The 18,623-nt window shown below is 46.2% G+C and overlaps 2 protein-coding genes across 4 annotated transcripts in view; one reads left to right on the forward strand and one right to left on the reverse strand.

Annotated features, from left to right (window-relative positions):
* Positions 1-2,579: 2,579 nt before the first annotated feature.
* Positions 2,580-16,652, forward strand: HBP1 (HMG-box transcription factor 1). 3 transcript variants are annotated; one of them, XM_042872952.1, is made up of 11 exons: positions 2,580-2,674; positions 4,796-4,988; positions 6,049-6,283; positions 7,415-7,547; positions 8,043-8,154; positions 8,255-8,352; positions 8,691-8,847; positions 9,319-9,463; positions 11,732-12,061; positions 15,278-15,419; positions 15,559-16,652. In XM_042872952.1, exons 1-11 carry the CDS (start codon positions 2,660-2,662, stop codon positions 15,574-15,576), a joined length of 1,578 nt encoding a protein of 525 aa, XP_042728886.1. In that variant the 5' UTR covers positions 2,580-2,659; the 3' UTR covers positions 15,577-16,652. The 3 variants fall into 3 exon arrangements, with proteins under 3 accessions (XP_042728886.1, XP_042728885.1, XP_042728888.1); XM_042872951.1 differs by having other exon boundaries at positions 2,581-2,674; positions 8,255-8,367; XM_042872954.1 differs by having other exon boundaries at positions 2,637-2,674; positions 4,800-4,988; positions 8,255-8,367.
* Positions 15,878-18,623, reverse strand: part of COG5 (component of oligomeric golgi complex 5) — a 180,141-nt gene continuing 177,395 nt past the window's right edge. The window contains exon 22 of the mRNA XM_042872950.1: positions 15,878-17,449. Coding sequence (XP_042728884.1) covers positions 17,335-17,449 — 115 coding nt within the window. The 3' untranslated portion in view covers positions 15,878-17,334. The remainder of the gene's footprint in view (positions 17,450-18,623) is intronic.

An 18,623-nucleotide genomic window follows, 5' to 3' on the forward strand; every position in this document is an offset into this window, starting at 1 on the left:
GAGAGAATGAGAACAGTTGTAGAAGATAAAAAAGTCACAGCAACAGAAGACTGAGGTGCGAGGCTCTGTAGAACACCTGCAGAACAGGCTGCCGTGCTGGGTGAAGGTGGCAGGCCTGGTAAACAGGGTTATCTGAACTATGTGGAGTCATTTGTTAATTACTAAGGGTGGAAAGATATGCACATGTGGATGTGAAAGCATCTGTATAGCAGAATTAAAGTGATGATAGGCTGTACTTCGGAGAGTCAGCAATAGCAATTGTGTCATAAAAAGCAAGATAGGACATCGGTTTTCGATGAGGAATTAGAGATAGGCACAAATTCAGGATGTAATATTTATTTTAATAGTGTGACTATGACCGATCTTTTATTATTGTTATTATTTTAATCTACTTTGTGGTTTCACCACCTTGAGGCTGGACATGTTCAGAAATAAATAACTAGGTAAGACAGTGAGGGTGAATGTAAATTTATCTGTATCACTTTCTGTGTGCTTGGAGTCATTCCTGGTTATTTATGCTTCTTGGTAGCTATCCATGTATAAGGTAATGAGAATTCCTAACTAAGACTTCACAATCCCCCATGTTATCATCTGCCTCTCTTAAAACAGCAAAAGCAGCTGAATCAGCAAAGGTACAGCACCATCGGTGTTGCACAGTATTGATTCATTCCCTGAGCAGCCATTCATTTGGAGCACGGCGTCAGGTGAGGCAGGGTGTGTGCATGGAGCAATGATTTAATTGCAGCCTAGACGCACAGAGCGAGGAGTATGGGATTGACATCATCACATGGATGTTAGAGGATATTTGACTTCAACCGGGCGGGGGGGCTAGTGGGTAATCTTCGATAAGGTTCTGTGTGTTTTGCTGCCATCTACTGCATGCAGTATCTGTCCTCTTACTCATTTTCTCTGACTGAACTTTCCACATGCAAAGAAGATAGATTTGAAAATAAAGAAGCTGCTATGTTTCTGGTTCTAAAATCTTAAAAACAATTCAAACTCCCATATTTACGAAGTTCTAATCCAGATCCTAAGTAGGATTTCCGTTGTTGTGCTCTCTGTAAGGTGGTAAGTGTGATACTAAGGCCCTAATTCAGCAGTGGTATTTGTCTTTTGAATCTGGGCCAGTGGATCTGAGAGGACTGTGCTTTCTGTGTAGTATTTATGCACAAGTTTTTCTAAATAACTGTGAACCCTCACAGCAAATGTATTTTACAACTAGACTGAGAAAACACTTTTTGTTTTGGGTAGAAAAAGCACTTAGTGGGGTGGAAACATGCTCCACAACCAAGGTGTTAGCCTTGAGGCAGGCAGTCTTTTTCCAGAACACGATTTTGTATCTTCTGTAGCCACTCCATGTGGCCCGTGCGTGCCGCTCCTTTCCCACTGGGGTAGGCAGGGACGGCACACCTACATAAAGCGCTGTCCGCATTCCGCCCTGCAGAAGGCACCGTGCTTTGGGAGCGACGTCCCTTCAGCGCCCACAGAGCGGAGCGGTACGGCTACCAGGACTGCCTCCTGGAGAGGCCGAGCCTCGGGCTGTCCTGCAGTGCGCGCTGTCTGTTGATGGCCAGCTACGATTTGAACGTGATTTTTCCTCTCCATTGCACAAGCCTTCTGCGCTGAGCACAGCGTTCCCTCTGGCGGTCGCTATCGGTGCCTTCCACGGAACCCACAGCTGCCAGGGGCCGCCAGTTAAGGGCTCCTTTCTCTTTACGTTGTAGAAATGTTTTTTTGTTGTTGTTGTTGTTGTTTACTTTCCCAGCCAGCCACGGGCATACCCGAAATTCAGAACTACCGAGCTGCCACAGGAGCACCAGCGCCATTTAAGAGCAGCTCGGCAGAGGGGGAGGATGTTGGGAACAGCACAAAAAATAACTAATTATCTTCTCGGAAAGTCCCAAAATTGCATAATTTTGAAACTCTCTCCCAGTTGTTTAGAATACCGCGGATTATTTCTGAGCTGCACTGCGCAGCGCGGGGCGGCGGGGTCCTTCCGACTGGCGGAGCGCGAGGGCCGCCCCAATCGTGCTGACTCACGCCGTTCCGCTCCGCGCCGGCCTCCTCCCGGCGGGGCCCGCGGGTTTGCTAAGGGCAGGCACCCAGCGCCAGCCCGGGCCCCGGCTCCGGGAGGGGGTGGCCAGCGGAGGCGGCGGCGGCAGCACTTTGGAAGCCTCGCCCAGCGGGGGCGGCCGGGCCGAGTCCCGCTCCTCGCAGATCCGGACGACTCCTCCTGCGCGGCTGCGGGCGCCCAGCGGCGCGGGTCCACGTGTCCCCGCGCCCCTTGTTTACTATCGGCCGAGCGCCGCGCGGAGCATCCTGGGGGCTGTCGTCTTACCGCGGCCGAGTTGGCAGGAGATGGCGGCCGCGAAGACTACAGCTCCCGGGATGCCTCTGCGCCCGCAGGGGAAGGTGTTGGCCAATCGCGGCGCCGTCTGCGCGTGATTGACGTGCGGCACGGTGCAATCCGCTGTGCGGGAGAGTCAAAACATGTCCGCCCTCCGGGCGCCTTCCTGACGGGCAGCGCGTGCAGCCAATAGGAAGTGGCGATCCCTTAAGCGGCGTCCTCCTCGGCCACTCTGCGATCGAGCCCCGGCGGCGCGGGGCGGGACCGAGCAGGGGGACGAGGCAAGGGGGGGAAGCTGAGAGGAATTCGGTAATGGCGACGGGTTCGGTAAGTGCTGCAAAGTTCGGGGCTGTCGCTGCGGAGGCCGCGGGGTCCCGCGGGGGGGGCGGGCGGCGGCTACCGGGCCGGGGGTGACGGCGGGGCGGCCGCGGGACCCCCGCCGTGGGGTGGCGGCTGCGCGGGGCGCGTCGTTTACTCCGCTCTGTACCCCCGCGGCGCCGGGACCGTTCTGTAGGCGCTGCGCTTCGGCCGCGTTATTGCCGCCCTCGGGGCGCTCGGCGGCGGCGGCGCCGGGACGTGGAGGCAAGCGAGGTGCCGCGGAGCCCCCCGCTTTCCTTTGCCCCCGCTCTCCGGCCTCCCGTCCGGGGTTGTCAGAGCGGGGTCGCCGCGCCACGCAGGGAGCGGAGCCGGCCCCGCGCGCCGCGGCCGCTGGGGGAAAGGAGCGCGCGGGGGACGACGGCGGGGGCGCGCGGAGTGGGGGAGGGGAACGGTGCGGCCCCCCCGGCCGGGGCGAGCTGTTACGCAGTTGTGAATGAATGGGGCTTGCGCGCATGCGCGGTGCCGGCGGGGAGTTTATAAACAAGGGCCGCGGCCAGGCGGGTCACGTGACGGCGGGGGGGCTCGGGCGCGGCGCTGAGGGGGCGGGCAGTGGCGGCTGTGCGGGGAGCGGCCGCGAGCACGGCGGCGAGGCGCCGCGGCCAATCGGCTCCTCGCTCGTGTCGCTTTGTGGCGGTGTTTTTTTCTTCGAAACGCGAGGAGCTGACGAAGCGCAGGGCGCCAGTCCGGGAATGCGTTCGTGCCTCCAAAGAAAATGGGAGCGCGCACGGCGCTCCGCCTCACGCTGTGCCCGATGGCGAGGGCAGAACGCGCTGCGGTGTGGATGAGGCGTCGGAGAACGAGGCGCTCCATCGGGAGCTCGTCGGGCCGCACGTTCTCCTTTCTCTCACGTTCGTCCTGCAGCTATTTAAAGGCAGAACGGCGCTGTCGTGGCTCCTGTCCTCGAGTGGATCCAACCGTTTGTTACAACAAAACGTTCTTTCATAACCGTAATCACGTGCCCCCTGATGCATTACACCAAGAGAGCTTGGAGGCCGTGCTGTTCCGTAGATGATTAGCTTTTAGCTGCTGTTAGATGTAAAGCAGTGCCTGGGGAGGCACTCAGTGGTCACGCATGTGGCAAACCCGGCAGTTTCTTTCTTCCTGAGTGGAATTTTTTGCTGTTTTGTGATGGACCATGTGACGCTTAGAAAGTGATTGTGGTTATTTCAATTTGGGATCATTTGAAGAAGAGCAGTAGATAACTAAACTGCTAGACTAGCTAACCTTGTTTTTCAGCTTTCAGGGACAGTGCTTGTGTAGAATTACCACAGCTCCTCGGCTGTCAAAGATAAAGAAGAATGCTGCTTTGGGGGTAAAGGTTGCAGTGCTAGAGCTGGGGAAATGAAACTGTACAAGAAGCTGCTGGTGGGGGCCTGCTTTGTGTTCCTCTTCCAGCCCACACACAGTGCCTGCTCTGACACATGAAGCTGTGGCTGGAGCTAGTGAGGATCACAGAATCACAGAATAGCCAGAGTTGGAAGGGGCCTCAAAGTTCATGAAGCTCCAACCCCCCTGCCACATGCAGGGCCACCAACCTCCCCATTTAATACTAGGTTAATAATAGGTTGCCCAGGGCCCCATCCAATCTGGCCTTGAACGCCTCCAGGGACGGGGCATCCACAACCTCTCTGGGCAGCCTGTTCCAGCACCTCACCGCTCTCATAGTAAAGAACTTACTGGGATGGACAGGGTAGTGAAAAGGCTCCTGCAGGTGAGGGGAATTGTGGTGCTTGAGGGCGTTAGGAGACCTGACAGCAAGTCACCTGGAAGGAGGATGGTGGAGCAAACCCTCTGAAAACCAGGTTCCCACACCTGGGGGGCTGGGAGCTGGCTGGGACCCACCTGGCTGCACCAGTGGTGGTGAGCGGCTCAGGGCATGCAGTGGGCAGTGCTGGCGCTGACTGCCTTGCTGGCCAGGGCGGCTCCTGGACACCACGGTCACAGGCCTGCAGGGAACATTCCAGCCCTGAGCAAACAGACATAAAAACTTACATCAGGAGAAGTCCCTGGACACTGTAACACTTAAGGGGGTTTATGTGTATGCAAGTTTTAATCTCTGTTTCTTTAAAGTCAGATACTTTGGAACATCCTAACATGGTGTGGGAAGTGAAGACGAATCAGATGCCTAACGCAGTTCAAAAGCTGCTCTTGGTAGTGGACAAGAGAACTTCAGGGATGAATGAGTCACTGGAGTTGCTGAAATGTAATGAAAACCTGCCCTCTTCTCCTGGATATGCATCTTGTGATGAGCACATGGAGCTTGGTAAGCAACACAGCCTGCAGAGGAGGCGAGTTCTGTGGCTTGTTTGGTTGCAGTTTTCGTGTGGTGAGGTTACTGGGAGCTGACTGAATGAGATGACTGGCTTAATGCAGGTAGGGCAGGGAATGTGGCAGTGAGTTGTGGCATCTGAAAGTCCTGCTTTATCACCACTTTTCCCTGTAACCTATTTCCAGCTCTGACACACTGGCTTGTTGACTTAAATGTGTTCTTTGAACTTAGAGGTGCGAGTTTCCGTTCCTGATTTCCAGAGGAGCTTTTTTTGGCTCAAGAATAACAAACAGAAAGCTCAAGAGCTCCTCCTAAAGGGAAGTTGCCCTACTTTAGGTCAACTCCTACCAGGCATTCCAAAGTAGAGAAATGTTTAACTTGAGTTAAATGCTGGAGAAAAGTAGTGTGCTTGTTAAAAAGGATTGATATAATCCATGTAATATTAGTGCATTTAATTGAAATGGTAGAGTAACTAAGAACAACGATACTTAGTTACATGAGACACAGAGTGTTGTTAGTAAGCTGGGCTCTTTTTTGTTACCTGTGTAGCATGAGAAATGTGAGGTTACTGCTGGGTATTTGCACCTGCCAGGCTGTATACCCAGCTTTAATGATTTCTGAGCTGTTAGATTCCAGTTCACTGGTGGGAACATGACAAATTGTACCCTATACAGCCTCTGATGCTGATTATTTTTAGTGACATATCCACTAGGACAGAATAGTTCAGTGGCCTTTTACTGAAGCGCATCTGCAGAATTTTGCAGTACATTTTTGTATCAGCTGGTCAGCGTAGTAAGGAGATTTAATAGCCTCTTTGCATGACATTTTTCTTAAAGTGTTTGTTTGAATGTATGGTAGACCAGAGATGCAGTGGTTTCTGTGAACATTCTGTGAGTGTTGTGAGTCGGGTTTGTGAAATGCTGGTAATTGTGAGATGAGAAAATACAATTAGTTACTTTGTTGTGGTTTGGTTTTGAATTTTATTTGCAAGTTTCATTGTAAACTAGTATTTATCAGTGGGTGTAATTATGGTAATTTGTGTGTTTGTTTGTAGATGATCTTCCTGAACTACAGGCTGTGCAGACAGACTCTGCCCCATCTGCGCTTTTTCAGCTTGGCACCGATGTTTCACATCAGGAATGTTCAAGGCCTTCGTGGAACCAACATACCTCAAACAGCAATTCAGAAAGTGCTCATTCTTGTGACAGTGGGGTCAACTGGCTGACAGAACTAGCAAACATCGCCACAAGTCCTCAGAGCCCTCTGATGCAGTGCTCTTTTTATAACAGGTACTGACGTTAATTGAAAGTTCTGGCTCAGCATTGCGATGTTATGTCTCCAGAAACATTTCCTTCACTCTTCCCACCATCTGCCCTCTGACTTTGAAATGTAGATCTGTTTATTAATCTTTCTGTGTAGTACCTGAACTCCTTTTGCAGATGATGGCACGCAACTTGCTTCAGAATCTGCTGCAGATATCTCTTAACTGCCAATCGCCAATGAAGTAGGATGCTATAAAGGCGATCTCTGAGCTCAGATCTTATGGCAGTTCCCTCATGTGGAGCAGCAGATGAATGTGTCGTGCTAATCTCTGAATACTTGTTAGTGTGATGTAATTAGTAATAGTTAATAGTGCACTGATTCCTATTTATTTTTATGAGCTAATTGAAAACCTGGTGGAATTCATTGTTATTGTTTTAGATGTGTAATCTGCAAGTTCTCTAAGGCTGTGGGAAATACTGTGGTATCTTAGCATTTTTCTGGGCTTCCTCTTTTATCATCTGGCTTTGCTCTAGGCTTAGAATAAGAAAATTAAATACAGTGCTGCTAACAGTAATGCAGCAGGGATCTCAGTACTGTGACCAAGCAGGTGTCCTTAGGTCCTACTCTAAGGACGGAACATTGATATCAAGGTATCGGTGCAGACTTCTCCATTGTGACGAGGAAAAGCCGATGAGGGAAGTGGTGCTGTCAGCTGGGGGCTGGACAGGAGCTGTGCGGTGCATCCAGTACTCAGTCTGTACTGAGTCTCGTTGTGAGGAATGTTTGTTTGGGGTCTGGCTCACGCAAACAGAAGTGTTTTCTAATGTATTTCACAGAGAAATTTAAAACTGTTGGCTGTATCTTCTGTCCCATGACTGCAGTGTAGCTGCAGCCGTATGCACAGTAAGTCACCTGCTGTCAGCAGCCAGCAGCACTGACAGCACCCTTGGAAAAGTGCTTTTAATATCTCACAAAAATATGGAAGGTGTTTCTTGGTTATTCAAAATCTGAATGCTGACAGGATATTTGTATGCATAACAGCTGCGGTAAGATTTCCTATGTGAAATATCATAAAATCAAAGTAGTTTAGTGTAAAGGTAGTTATGTCTTGCATTGCCTTACTCTGAAATGTTTTAAAATGCGTTTTCCTATTGCAGATCATCTCCTGTTCACATTATAGCTACAAGCAAAAGTTTACATTCCTATGCACGTCCTCCACCGGGTTCCTCAAAGAGTGATCCCAACTTCTCCAAGAGTGATTTGGATGAAACACCGGTCAGACACGAAAGGGTGAGATGTCCAAAACCTTTCTAAACTAAATAAAGATGTGTGAGCTAAGGTTTTTGAGGAGAGAAGCTGGTTAAAAAAATGAACTGTTAAGTTTTAAGGTGGATTTTCTGTTAGTATTATCGAGAGCAGACTTGGCCCTGCAGCTTTCCAATAATTTTTCCATAGAACAACAAATGCTTTCAGTACTTCTGTGGATGATTAAAGAGTGATAGCTTATAAACTGCTTGTATGGGCTCAGGTGAGTTTTGGAGGATGAAAAAAAAAAAAAAAAGAAAGCACATTTCAAATCAAGTTTGTGAGAACATTAGTTAATGAAAACACTCAATTTCTCATCTCCTGCATTCCTTGAATCTTTGTTTTCTTGTTAACATTCCTGTTTGTGTTTAAGGCAGAATTATGATCCAGGTGTGAACTAGAGAACACTTAAATATGTACAGCACCAGCCTAAAAATCTTGCATGTTAACGTGTCAATGCCATTGTGCCTTTTCTAATAGACAAATAGCGAATCGGAGTCTGGTATTTTCTGCATGTCGTCACTTTCAGATGATGATGATCTGGGATGGTGCCATTCTTGGCCCTCAACTGTTTGGCACTGCTTTCTAAAAGGTAAATACAACGTATCGTTGGGTAAGGATTTCTTTCTCTTTTTTATGTGATGGCAATATTTATTAGGGTTTTTTTTTTCCCTCCTCAAAATATCTCCTAGGTTCTCGTTTGTGCTTTCATAAAGGGCGCAATAAGGAATGGCAGGACATTGAAGATTTTGTGAGATCTGAAGGCTGTGGAAAAGAAGAAAATCTCTCAGTGAGTGCTTACAAGGTAGCCCTCAGTTCTGACACATTCCCTTCAATGGCTGAAGTGCAGTATTGACTTAGCAGTGTTACTCTGTGCCTTTATTTACTGTGTGGGAAGAGAGGTTGGTGTGGAACTTGCCTAGCGCTGCTCACTGTTCTGTTTGCGTGTCTTGGCAAAAAGCATCTGAGCTGTGTTCATTTAGGTAGGTTTTATCAATTTTTATTTTCATGATAGCACATGTAGAATGTTGCTATTCGTAATATACTGTAAGATGATAATACACTGATGGTATCACAAACATGTATGCTTTCCTTCCCTGGAAATTCTGACTGTCTGCATGTTTACAGGGCTATGGCTCCGATGGTTTGAAGCTCATTTCTCATGAGGAAAGCATTTCCTTTGGTGAGTCAGTGCTGAAGTTGACTTTTGATCCTGGCACAGTGGAGGATGGCCTGCTCACAGTAGAGTGCAGACTTGATCACCCTTTTTACGTTAAAAATAAAGGTATGAAGTACTCTAAGTATACTCGGTTTTATGTTAAAATGCTCCTAGGGAGGTAGTTGCAGGTTTTACTACTGTCTCTTGTTACTCATGGAACTTATAAAAGCAGTGTTGTAGAATCACTGTGCTATTTGTGTAAAGAAAAATAGAACTTGAACCAACAGAACAGTAAAGCTACAGGAATACTGTATATAACTCGAGGAGGTTTGGTCAAATATATGAGTGGAATGCAGGAAAATGGGTAAACTGGGGGGAGAAAGGAAATAAGCAAATATAAGAGACTTTTCTGTCATATTAAATGTGGAACTTCTGATGATAAAAGTTTCCAGATTTTTCTGATTTTTCTTTTGGATGAAAGAAGCTGCATCAGACCATTTTAATGAAATGATAGAATTTAGACGTGTAGGATTGCTCCAGTTAAGACTAGAGAGATTTGTCTGGCCGTTTGTCTAATTTAACTCTTTACCACTTCAGGTTGGTCATCTTTTTATCCAAGCTTGACTGTGGTACAGCATGGCATTCCATGCTGTGAAATGCATCTTGGAGATCTGTGTCTACCTCCTGGACACCCTGATGCCATTAACTTTGATGATTCAGGTGTTTTTGATACATTTAAAAGGTAATTTTTGAATAAAGTGGCCTCAGTGGTTATTGTGTTTAATGAGTAGGGACCTTACTTAAGTCTACCCGAATGTAAGCGTTACATAGAAGAGAGAGAGAATACTTACAGTTATGCAAGGCAATTGAGAGGGAAAGTGAATATCAGGAAAGCTGTGTGGTTTTGTGCTGTGCTGAACTGCAAAGTAATCTCTTGGGCTAAAGTAACTTCTCAGACTCTGCTTATGATAGTCTCAAACTGATCAGGTGAAGCAGTAGGAAATGTATCTGTGCAGATTCTTCAGGTGTCACAGGTTAGCTTTAAAAAACACGGTATGGTTGTCCCACAGTAGTGTTAATCAGCTGCTGATGTGCTTCATAGGCTGCTGTGTCCCTGAAGCAGTGGTTCCTAGGCATTAATTCACATGCTGTGGCTTTAGAATACAGTGTTTCAGTACTTTCATAACTTGTTATTTTCGTAAATTCTGCATTTTGTGTTTCTTTCCCAATACAGCAAGTAGGTCTCACTTCAGACAACGTTAGAGAAGCTTGAGGTTTGCCTTGCTTTGAGCCTGAGCGTGGACTAGGTGACCTTCAGAAATCCCATCCACTATGAATTATCCTAAGGAAATAGTATTACTCGTACAGATTTTTCCACGCTCTTCAGAGATTTCTAAGTGTGGTTGAATGAGTCTTTTCCTACCTATGTTCCTATCTATGTTAGCTCTTTTTTAGCATCCGATTTTAGGCCAGTTGCTCAATGTTATTTCTTACAGTTGAAAAACTGAGTTCCAAGTGCTGTTAGCAGTTCATGTCTGAAGGGCTCTTGCATATCTCGTGTGGACATTTGCTGTTTTGTTTTTTTTTTAACTTACTAACCCTTATTCCGAAGTGCATGTGAAGAGGGCTGGTAGAATCATTGCATTTGAGTCTTACTGAAGAACTGTGGCTCTTTATTCATTCTGCAGCCTAGCTGAAGCATGGCTGGACACCTCAGATTCCTTGTCTCTATTTCTTTGGTCTGAAGGGAATGTCTGTGAGAAGGGAGCTTGCAGCAGCAGCGGTGGTTAGCAGGGCAGAATCATCAAAAAGCAAAATTCTGTGGCTGTGAGATGAGGAGCACTGCAGGACTGTTCGGAGAACAGGGAGATTCTTTTGTGTTACCTTGTAAACCTGGAGGTTATGAGCACTGCCCCTGCTTTGTTATGTATTCCTCCTCCACGGGATTTTGGAGACAATCCTTCAACCTCCACCCTTGCTTTGGCCTCATTCCCCCATGAAGGGGCTGCCTGTGCACGTGGGGCTGGGCCGTCACTTGCAGTACTTCTGTGCTAGTTAGTTTGGGAAAAAGAAAATCTTCTAATCCTTTCCTTTTGCCATAATTTGCTTAAGTACAGCCACACTGAGCAGCTGGTAGAAGGAACCTTACAGTTGCACTCTGCAAGGTGGTTGCTAATCCAGAGTTTGGAAGTTACAGCTTAGTAGCACCTTTGTAGGTGTTCATGTTGCATGATAAAGCCTGTGGTTTCCAGACTGATCTGCTCACGCTCAGGAGAGACTGTCTGTTATCACATCTTCTGTAGTGGTTGCAGTTCTCTGTAGTTGTTGGCCAACATAAAAATACAGCAGTTTTATAGTTTTTGCAGGTTCAAGTTGTATGGAAGCAGCTCACCAAGCTGTTGAAATGCTTGAAGCAGGGAGGAGCTGTCACATTTTTGTCACTAGAGGGCAGACGTGTGTCAGCTTTGAACTCAGTTGCAGTACTGTGACCCTCCAAACATTTCTTCAAATCTCAGTGGAAGGTTTGTCTGTAAAAGAATTCCTGTGTAACGATTTAGAATGATTTAGTTATTTGTGCAAGAGCATATACAGTGCTGTTTATTTTAATACAGGGGTTTCATATTCTTACCATGTTTTCGCAAGGGAACTCAGCACTCCTCCTCCCCGTGCAGTTGTCACTTCAGTAGCTGTTGTGCACCGACCAGCTCTGCATTACAGGCAGGACAAATGCAGAAAGAGAGCATTTCAAATAGTGTGACATTTTCAGACGGTGTGTGATGCACTGCCATACAGCCAGGGAGCTGATGGTACACGACAGATGGTACAGAATTGTGGTTGGTCTCCCAGACCCTTTTTACCCACCTGTCTGTGTCAGGCACAGACTGAAAGCACACACTGACACAAGAGATAGCAGAATACCAGAAAGGTAGCAGGGATGGAGAGAGAGCAGCTGCCTCAGGATTGCACATCTAAAATATCTGATTGTTTTCTGGTATGTCTTTTCTTCTAGTTACGACTTCACACCGCTGGACTCCTCAGCAGTGTATGTGCTCAGCAGCATGGCTCGCCAGCGTCGCGCTTCTCTGTCGTGCGGAGGATCAAACAATCAAGATGCTGAAAGATCAGAATGCAGTACTAAAAACTGTGCAGCTGCTGCGGCATCCCATCTTTCCTCCACTGCTTTGTGCAGCAAAGCTGGCAAAAGCCACGGCTCAGGGACTGCAAGTACTGTGAGTGCCACTTCTCCAAACAAGTGCAAAAGACCAATGAATGCCTTCATGCTTTTTGCCAAAAAATACAGAGTTGAATATACTCAGATGTATCCAGGGAAGGACAACAGGTAACAGCATGACATTATGGTGTGGTTATTACTGCGGAGCTGGCAGCATATCCGTGTTCCGCTTCTAATCATAGAGTGGACTAAATTTTGTACTTGAAATAACAAGTGTGTATATTACGTAAAGACTGAGTTTTGAAAGATGCTAACGCAAAATGTATGGGCAGGCTTTAAATATCTGCAGTTCTCTGTACATTTGACACAAGCCATTTTTGGCAAAGTTGCCTTCTGCTGAGAAAGCGTTTGGGACAGCGGCTGAGGTAGGAGTGTGCGCACCGCCAGCATCGCAGGTGTACAGCAGTCTGTGGGGCACTGGTGAGAAATGTTTGTGGGGAAAAAAGTACCAGCTTCTCTGCTTGGGTGTTGTTAGAGAAACAGGGAAGTCCTGGTTGTTCTAGTATAGCCATAATGGTCTTGACGTAATACTGTATCATCCACGAAGCTACTACCATTTATTGTAAGTTGTATATCTTGTTAGATAATGAGTTACTGATTGATTGGATGTCTGAAAGATCTTAATCCAAACAGCACATAGGCAAATTGTGCTTGTCCTAAAAGCAGAGAATGACCTGGTGGAATGTGCTGGGAGAGCTGTGCATCTGTGTGCTTGGGGGAAAGGATCTTGCCTTGTTCGTCCATGCTTATAAAGCTGCTTGTTGTGTGTGTATGTTGAAGCACAATGCTATGTTGTGCTGGCTGTACGTCTGTAAATATAAATGAAAACACACGAATGAACCCATTTTAAAATCAGATTTAAGAAATGTATGTAAAACTGTGACCATAAAAAAAAAAATAATACTGTTTTGCATAAAAGAATGTGACAGAAGTTAAAGGTGATGGTGCTTTAAGAGGGCTCCTCTGCTGGGGAGGCTGAAGCTACTGCTGAGAAACAAACTCCTGCCATGCAAACAGCCCGTCCTTAAATTCCAGGCAATGTCCTTAAATTCCAGGCAATCTCGTGTGCCCTGGCAGTGACATTCTGCAGTGTTCCCAGTAATTTCAGTGAAGCAGATTTGCAGTCTTCAAATTCATGGCAACTATAAGTGAGAAAGTGACAGAAAGTCAGCTAGGAAAGTTTTTGATTATTTAATTAAAAAGTGCTGATTAAATGGCTGCAGTGAGCCAGAGTTGCAGTTGGATAAGTGGGAGAATAGTTTGAATGTTTCAGTGAGCACATTCATACTGATGCAAAGTGGAGAGAGTTACTTGTAAGCTTTAGAGTGCACTGCTCCCTGTGCCTTCTGAATGCACTTTCTTGGCATCCATAAAATACAGTGAGAGCTCAGTAACTGACTTTCTGGGCACTCAGCTGCTGTTGCTTAAGTGTTACTGTGGCTGTTTGGAGGCAGCTGCCACGTTCTTAAAATACAAGTATGTTTGGTGTTCAGAGTGCTGAGTAAATCTTAACCGTGGTTGTACACAGTGCCAGTTTCCATACTGTGGAGTTGTCGTGTTTGTGTTTTTTGTGCACATGGCTGAGGACAGAACTTGAAATATTCAGAGCTAAAATGTCTGTTCGGAGATAAAGTGGTTCAGGACATGTTGAAGAGATAGCGAGCTGCAGGCGCTCCGAGCCCAGTGTGCCTGTGCTGCTGTGGACCAGACCTGAGGGCCGTACTTCAGAGACCTGGTCATCAGGCTCACACCTGTTGCTTCTGTGCGTGTTCTTGCTGTAGCCGTAGCTGGGCTTCAGTTGTGCTTTCTGAAAGACGGATCATTTGGGCAGCACACATTCAAAAAGTGAAGAAAATTCTGCTGGCATTTGTTAGCGCTGAACATCATTACTTGAGTGAACTTGAAGCTGCCTCCAATTCTGTTTCACAGTTTGTTTGGAATGGACTGCAGTGTAAGGGCTTGCACCCTCTGTGGCAGCATGCTGCTGTAACGCTGCCAGGCATCTCACCAGCACTGGAAGAGGAAAAAGGCAGCGTACAGAGCATGGCAAAGATGTGCTGGGATGAAAGGGCTGGAGGGGCAGCTCTGCAGTACTTGTTTCTGGTTGGGAGAGTCGTGTCTCTTATGTCAGATGTCTCTGTAAGCATTTTTTTCCATCTTGGAGGTTCACTCATAGAACTGTTTCCTTGGAGAAATGAAGCTCTTGTCTGTGCCTTAGATTTCTTGAGTTTTTTTAAACGTGCTGGTGAGCCCTTATTTTCAGTGCCTCCATGCAGTTGGAGTCTGGAGGTACCATTTCTCTGTAGGCTTATCTATTGCATTTGAAAAGCAAACATTTTGGAGTTTTTAGCTGGAAATGCAATGGCTTTCTCAGCGCACCTTGCTCTGGGTCGTGTTGCTTTTCCCTGGGAGGATGTGTGGGAATGGTTTCACTGCCAACAGGGAGCTTTTTTAATAAGGAAAATCAGTATTTCTAGTTGCATGCACCTTTTTCTTAGATCTGGTTGTCCAGCTTTCATCACTGTCATCTGAAGCCATTGCCATACCTGCTGTGTAGATTAATAACTGTTGATAGGGCAGCGACTGTGCAGAGATCTGCATTCAGCCAAAGGATGGCATTAACATTTTAATAGAATATTGATCCAACATTTGGGAGCACAGTTAAGCAATATGGCACAGCAGCGTGGGGAAATATTGTCCAGAGGTCATCAAGCTTACAAGGAGCAGAAAAACGACTCGTTCAGCTCTTGGAAGTCCCAGTGGCTGTGCTGGAACAAACGGTTCCTCTCTGTGCAGGAATGTTACATGGGAACACAGCCGTGTGCTCGGCCCACTCGTGTTCTCCCTGCTGGGGGCTGGAGGTGGAGGAAGCTCCACAGATCACGAACCAGACGCGGGGGCAGCAGTTAGTCAGACCTGAGGTCATGCTCAGATCATTGCCCTAATTATTAGAGAACATATTTTCAGCAAATCTGTCAATCTGTCATACAGGCTTATGGTAGAAAAGCAGGGCAAAGCAACTGTGGTTGTGGTGGTTCTCAGCATTGTTTAACATCCCTCTTTGCCGGTTTCTGCCAGTCGCTGCGTATCGCATGCACACACTTGGAAATTCTGGAATGCTTGTTGGGCCTCACTCAGCTCTCAGAAGTCTCAGCTGTTTAACTGGTAGAAGAGAGGAGGTGATTGGGAAGAAATGTTTGATTTCTTCTGTGCGTTTTTTTTAAATGTTTCCTAAGGGGCTGGGATTTAAAAAAAAAAATAAATAAATAAATTAAAAAACTATAAAATCCCATTCTTGACCATAGTCTGAAATGTGTGTTGCAGAGCCATAAGCGTGATACTTGGTGACAGGTGGAAGAAAATGAAGAATGAGGAGAGGCGGATGTACACGCTAGAAGCCAAGGCCTTGGCAGAAGAACAGAAGCGTTTAAATCCTGATTGTTGGAAACGAAAACGAACAAATTCTGTAAGTTTTGTCAAGCTGGGTTTTTTTTCTCCATTATGCAGACACATGTGTTTGTATGGTAGCAATGGTGTTTTCTGTCTGTTCAGGACCTGCTCCCCCTTTCCTTGGTAACTGCTGATGTGTTTTTCTCTACCCCCAGGGGTCACAACAGCACTAAGCCAGGATTCTGCCCATGACGATGACAAAATGGCTGTTGCTTGATGGCAAGAAGATGTGAGATCAAGGTCTATTTGTTGTGAATTTGTGTGACCATAAAATGCTGGCACCATCAAGTCAGAAACGATGTAATAGGAGTGCGGATTGCTTTTTACAATAGAACATTAAGTAAGCTAAAACTATCAACATTTTAAACCAAATTGCCTTATTTCTCTTCCAAACTTCATATATGTATCAGGTAATATAGGCTTGAAAATGGATATCCTGTGGTGCTAAAGTACTTCAGAAAGAGGCGAAGGAGATGTGTATAAATGTTTATTTTTAAAAGAAAATGTACAAAAAGGGGAATTTTAAAATATGTAACAGCTGTTTATATACATCGATTCTTATTGCTGATTTATATGTATTGCACAACCATATTATTAATTACGATTCTGGGGGCTGGGATTTTATGAAATGGCAAGCAGTGTATTACCAGTAGCCTCCCAGTCTGCCCAGATGCCAACAAGTTGGCAGGACATGTGGGAAGTGGAGAGCACAGTGAGCTGTAGCACGGGAGCTGCTTCTTGGGTCGCCACCTATTGCATCTGTATCCGCAGTGAGATGTTCGCACCAGCTGGCAGTAGCAGAGCCCTCACTTCCACCAGAACCAAGGGCTTGGGCCAGGGCAAAACGAATAAACAACATTATCTCAAGAAAAAATGGTGCTGTTGACGTCGTCACCGAGTAGTTTTAACTTTGTGTTTGGTCTTTGCCACATATTCTGCAATATTTTATTTCGCCATAAGACCTCTTTATGGTGGGGGCAAACTTTGCACTTAACTATACGTGCAACACTTGCACTTTACTTTTATTTCCTCCTCCAACTGTCTGACTTAGAGCGGCTGCAGTAGGATTACAGTTGCTTCTGCTGTGAACTACAATCATGGCTTTTCATGTACTAAACAGCTGTGTGTTTCTTTTTTTTTTAAGAATCACAACTGTAAATTTCAGTTTGACACGTCTACGTGATGTTGCCCCTAAGATTTTTGCACACTATATTCTTGTATATTATTTCAAATAAATTCATTAAAATTTGGTGCTGTGTACTTTATGAAATGAAGATGATGCCATGTCAGGTCACCCCCAGCCCAGGAAAGCTCTGTGTGAGCCTGGCAAGAGTCTGTTTTTATACTTCATGCTTCGGAAGCTGCTGAAGAACTTGAAATACTGAGTTCAGGATTGGAAAGGCAGTGTTCTTTATTACAGTTGAGGCAAAAAGAGAGGTGAAATCATTATAAATGACTCCCGAGTGACAGAAGAGCAAGAGCAAATCATTGATGTTATTTATAAGTATTTTTCCTTGTGTTAAAATTAGTGATTTTTAGATGGAAACTGATGAGTCTGGCATTTCAAAAGGACAGTTTTCTGAATAAGGCTAATATGTATTCAACTCTTTAAGACTGCACTTGTAGGAAAAAAAGAGCTACTTCCTTATTAGAGATATTCAGCAATTACACTGTAATATTTGAGTATGTTCTAATTTTACGCGTTTCTAAATGCAAAAGGAATGTTGGAGAACGATTAATTTTTAACAGCACATAACAAGGGTACAATTTCATAACAACATTTGTGTGTAAATTCCCATCAGAATGTGAGGAGAGAAGCTCCACAGGTCAAGTAGGTAAACATACCTCACTGTAAAGCGTATGTGCGTGGAGGTACTTTACATGAACCCTAAGCAGAGCTGTGGCACCACGGGGAGTGGCTGTGTTCCTGCTCACTGGAGGGCTGACATGGCTTTCTGCAGCAGCTGAACCATTATGGGATAGACGGGAGCAAACTCCTTTCCTTCTCGTGCTCTGACTGACTGAACATAGGCTTCCAGTGCACCTCTAAGGAAAAAAAACACCAAAGCTGTTAAAGCAATAAAACTGTGTGCAAAGTACTGTAAGTTCCAGATCCAAAAATTGAAATTAATCAAAACCATTCCCTGCTACGGAATTTTCCTTAAATGATTTCCCGTATCTTTGTGGATGGAAGCGGAGAACAAAGCCTGCAAAGCTCTACAGAACTGTTCCACACTCTTTTCTCCTTTCCAGCATGTTTTGAGGAGTGAACAAGTTAACATTTGAATAATCAGCAGCACATGCTGCAGATGGCTTGAAATGACAGCTCTGACGCACAGACACAGGCACAGTGCTGTACTGGTAACCTTTAGAAAGGGAAAGAATAGACTCCAGCTGCTGCACACACTAAGCACAACTTCCACAATGAAAGTGGGGCACCGGCGGATGGCTGAGCTGCCCTCAGGTGCTCTCCTGGCTCGGGCTGCTGAAATGCTGTCCTGTGGGAGATGCTGCTCTGTGCCAGAGACAGACTGCATCTATGCGCTCATACATCTTCACTGTGTTTTTCTCACATGCTGTTGTAGAATGTCACACCTGTGTGGATTACACAAATAGAGAACTTCCATGCTAAAAGTGGCAATTGTGATGGCATACTTGTCTGTGCACAGCTTGACTTGACTTGCTCTGAAAGTAGAGGGCCTCCTTTTACCTAATGGTGCTATTAAGTAGCAGTGTTCAATTATGCATCTGTACGACAAAGACTGTAATGTGAAGTTCAGCTGTGACACACTTTTCCATGAAATAGGCCAGGCTAGTTTCATGGATATTCAAACACACAGCATCAAATTTAGTTCATTTTTCCTTCCCATTATCCCTCCCCTTTCTTCATAAAATACAACGCATTGGGTGAGGGTCCTTCTGAAAGTCTTTGTTCATCCTACATTCCATGGTGCTGTTTACAGCAAAATGGTGATACTGAGGAGAAAACCACACATAACCAACAGACCGGGCACCCGGTGCCCCCCCAGCAGTGCTCATACAGAGGTCATCGCAGAGCATTCCTGTGGTACCCCAGCTCCGTTCCGCACAGCTGCAGCTCTGGCTGCTCGTGCCCCAGCAGGAGAGCTGAGCTCTGGGTTGCTGACTGGGGAAGTGGTCCTGAATGTGTGTGTGCTGGAGGTGCTGCAGCCTGGGGTGCCCCCACCTCACTGCTGGGCAG

Source organism: Lagopus leucura, unplaced genomic scaffold (genome assembly GCF_019238085.1).
Source record: "Lagopus leucura isolate 7727_CA_CO unplaced genomic scaffold, USGS_WTPT01 Super-Scaffold_100008, whole genome shotgun sequence".
Classification (NCBI taxonomy): domain Eukaryota; kingdom Metazoa; phylum Chordata; class Aves; order Galliformes; family Phasianidae; genus Lagopus; species Lagopus leucura.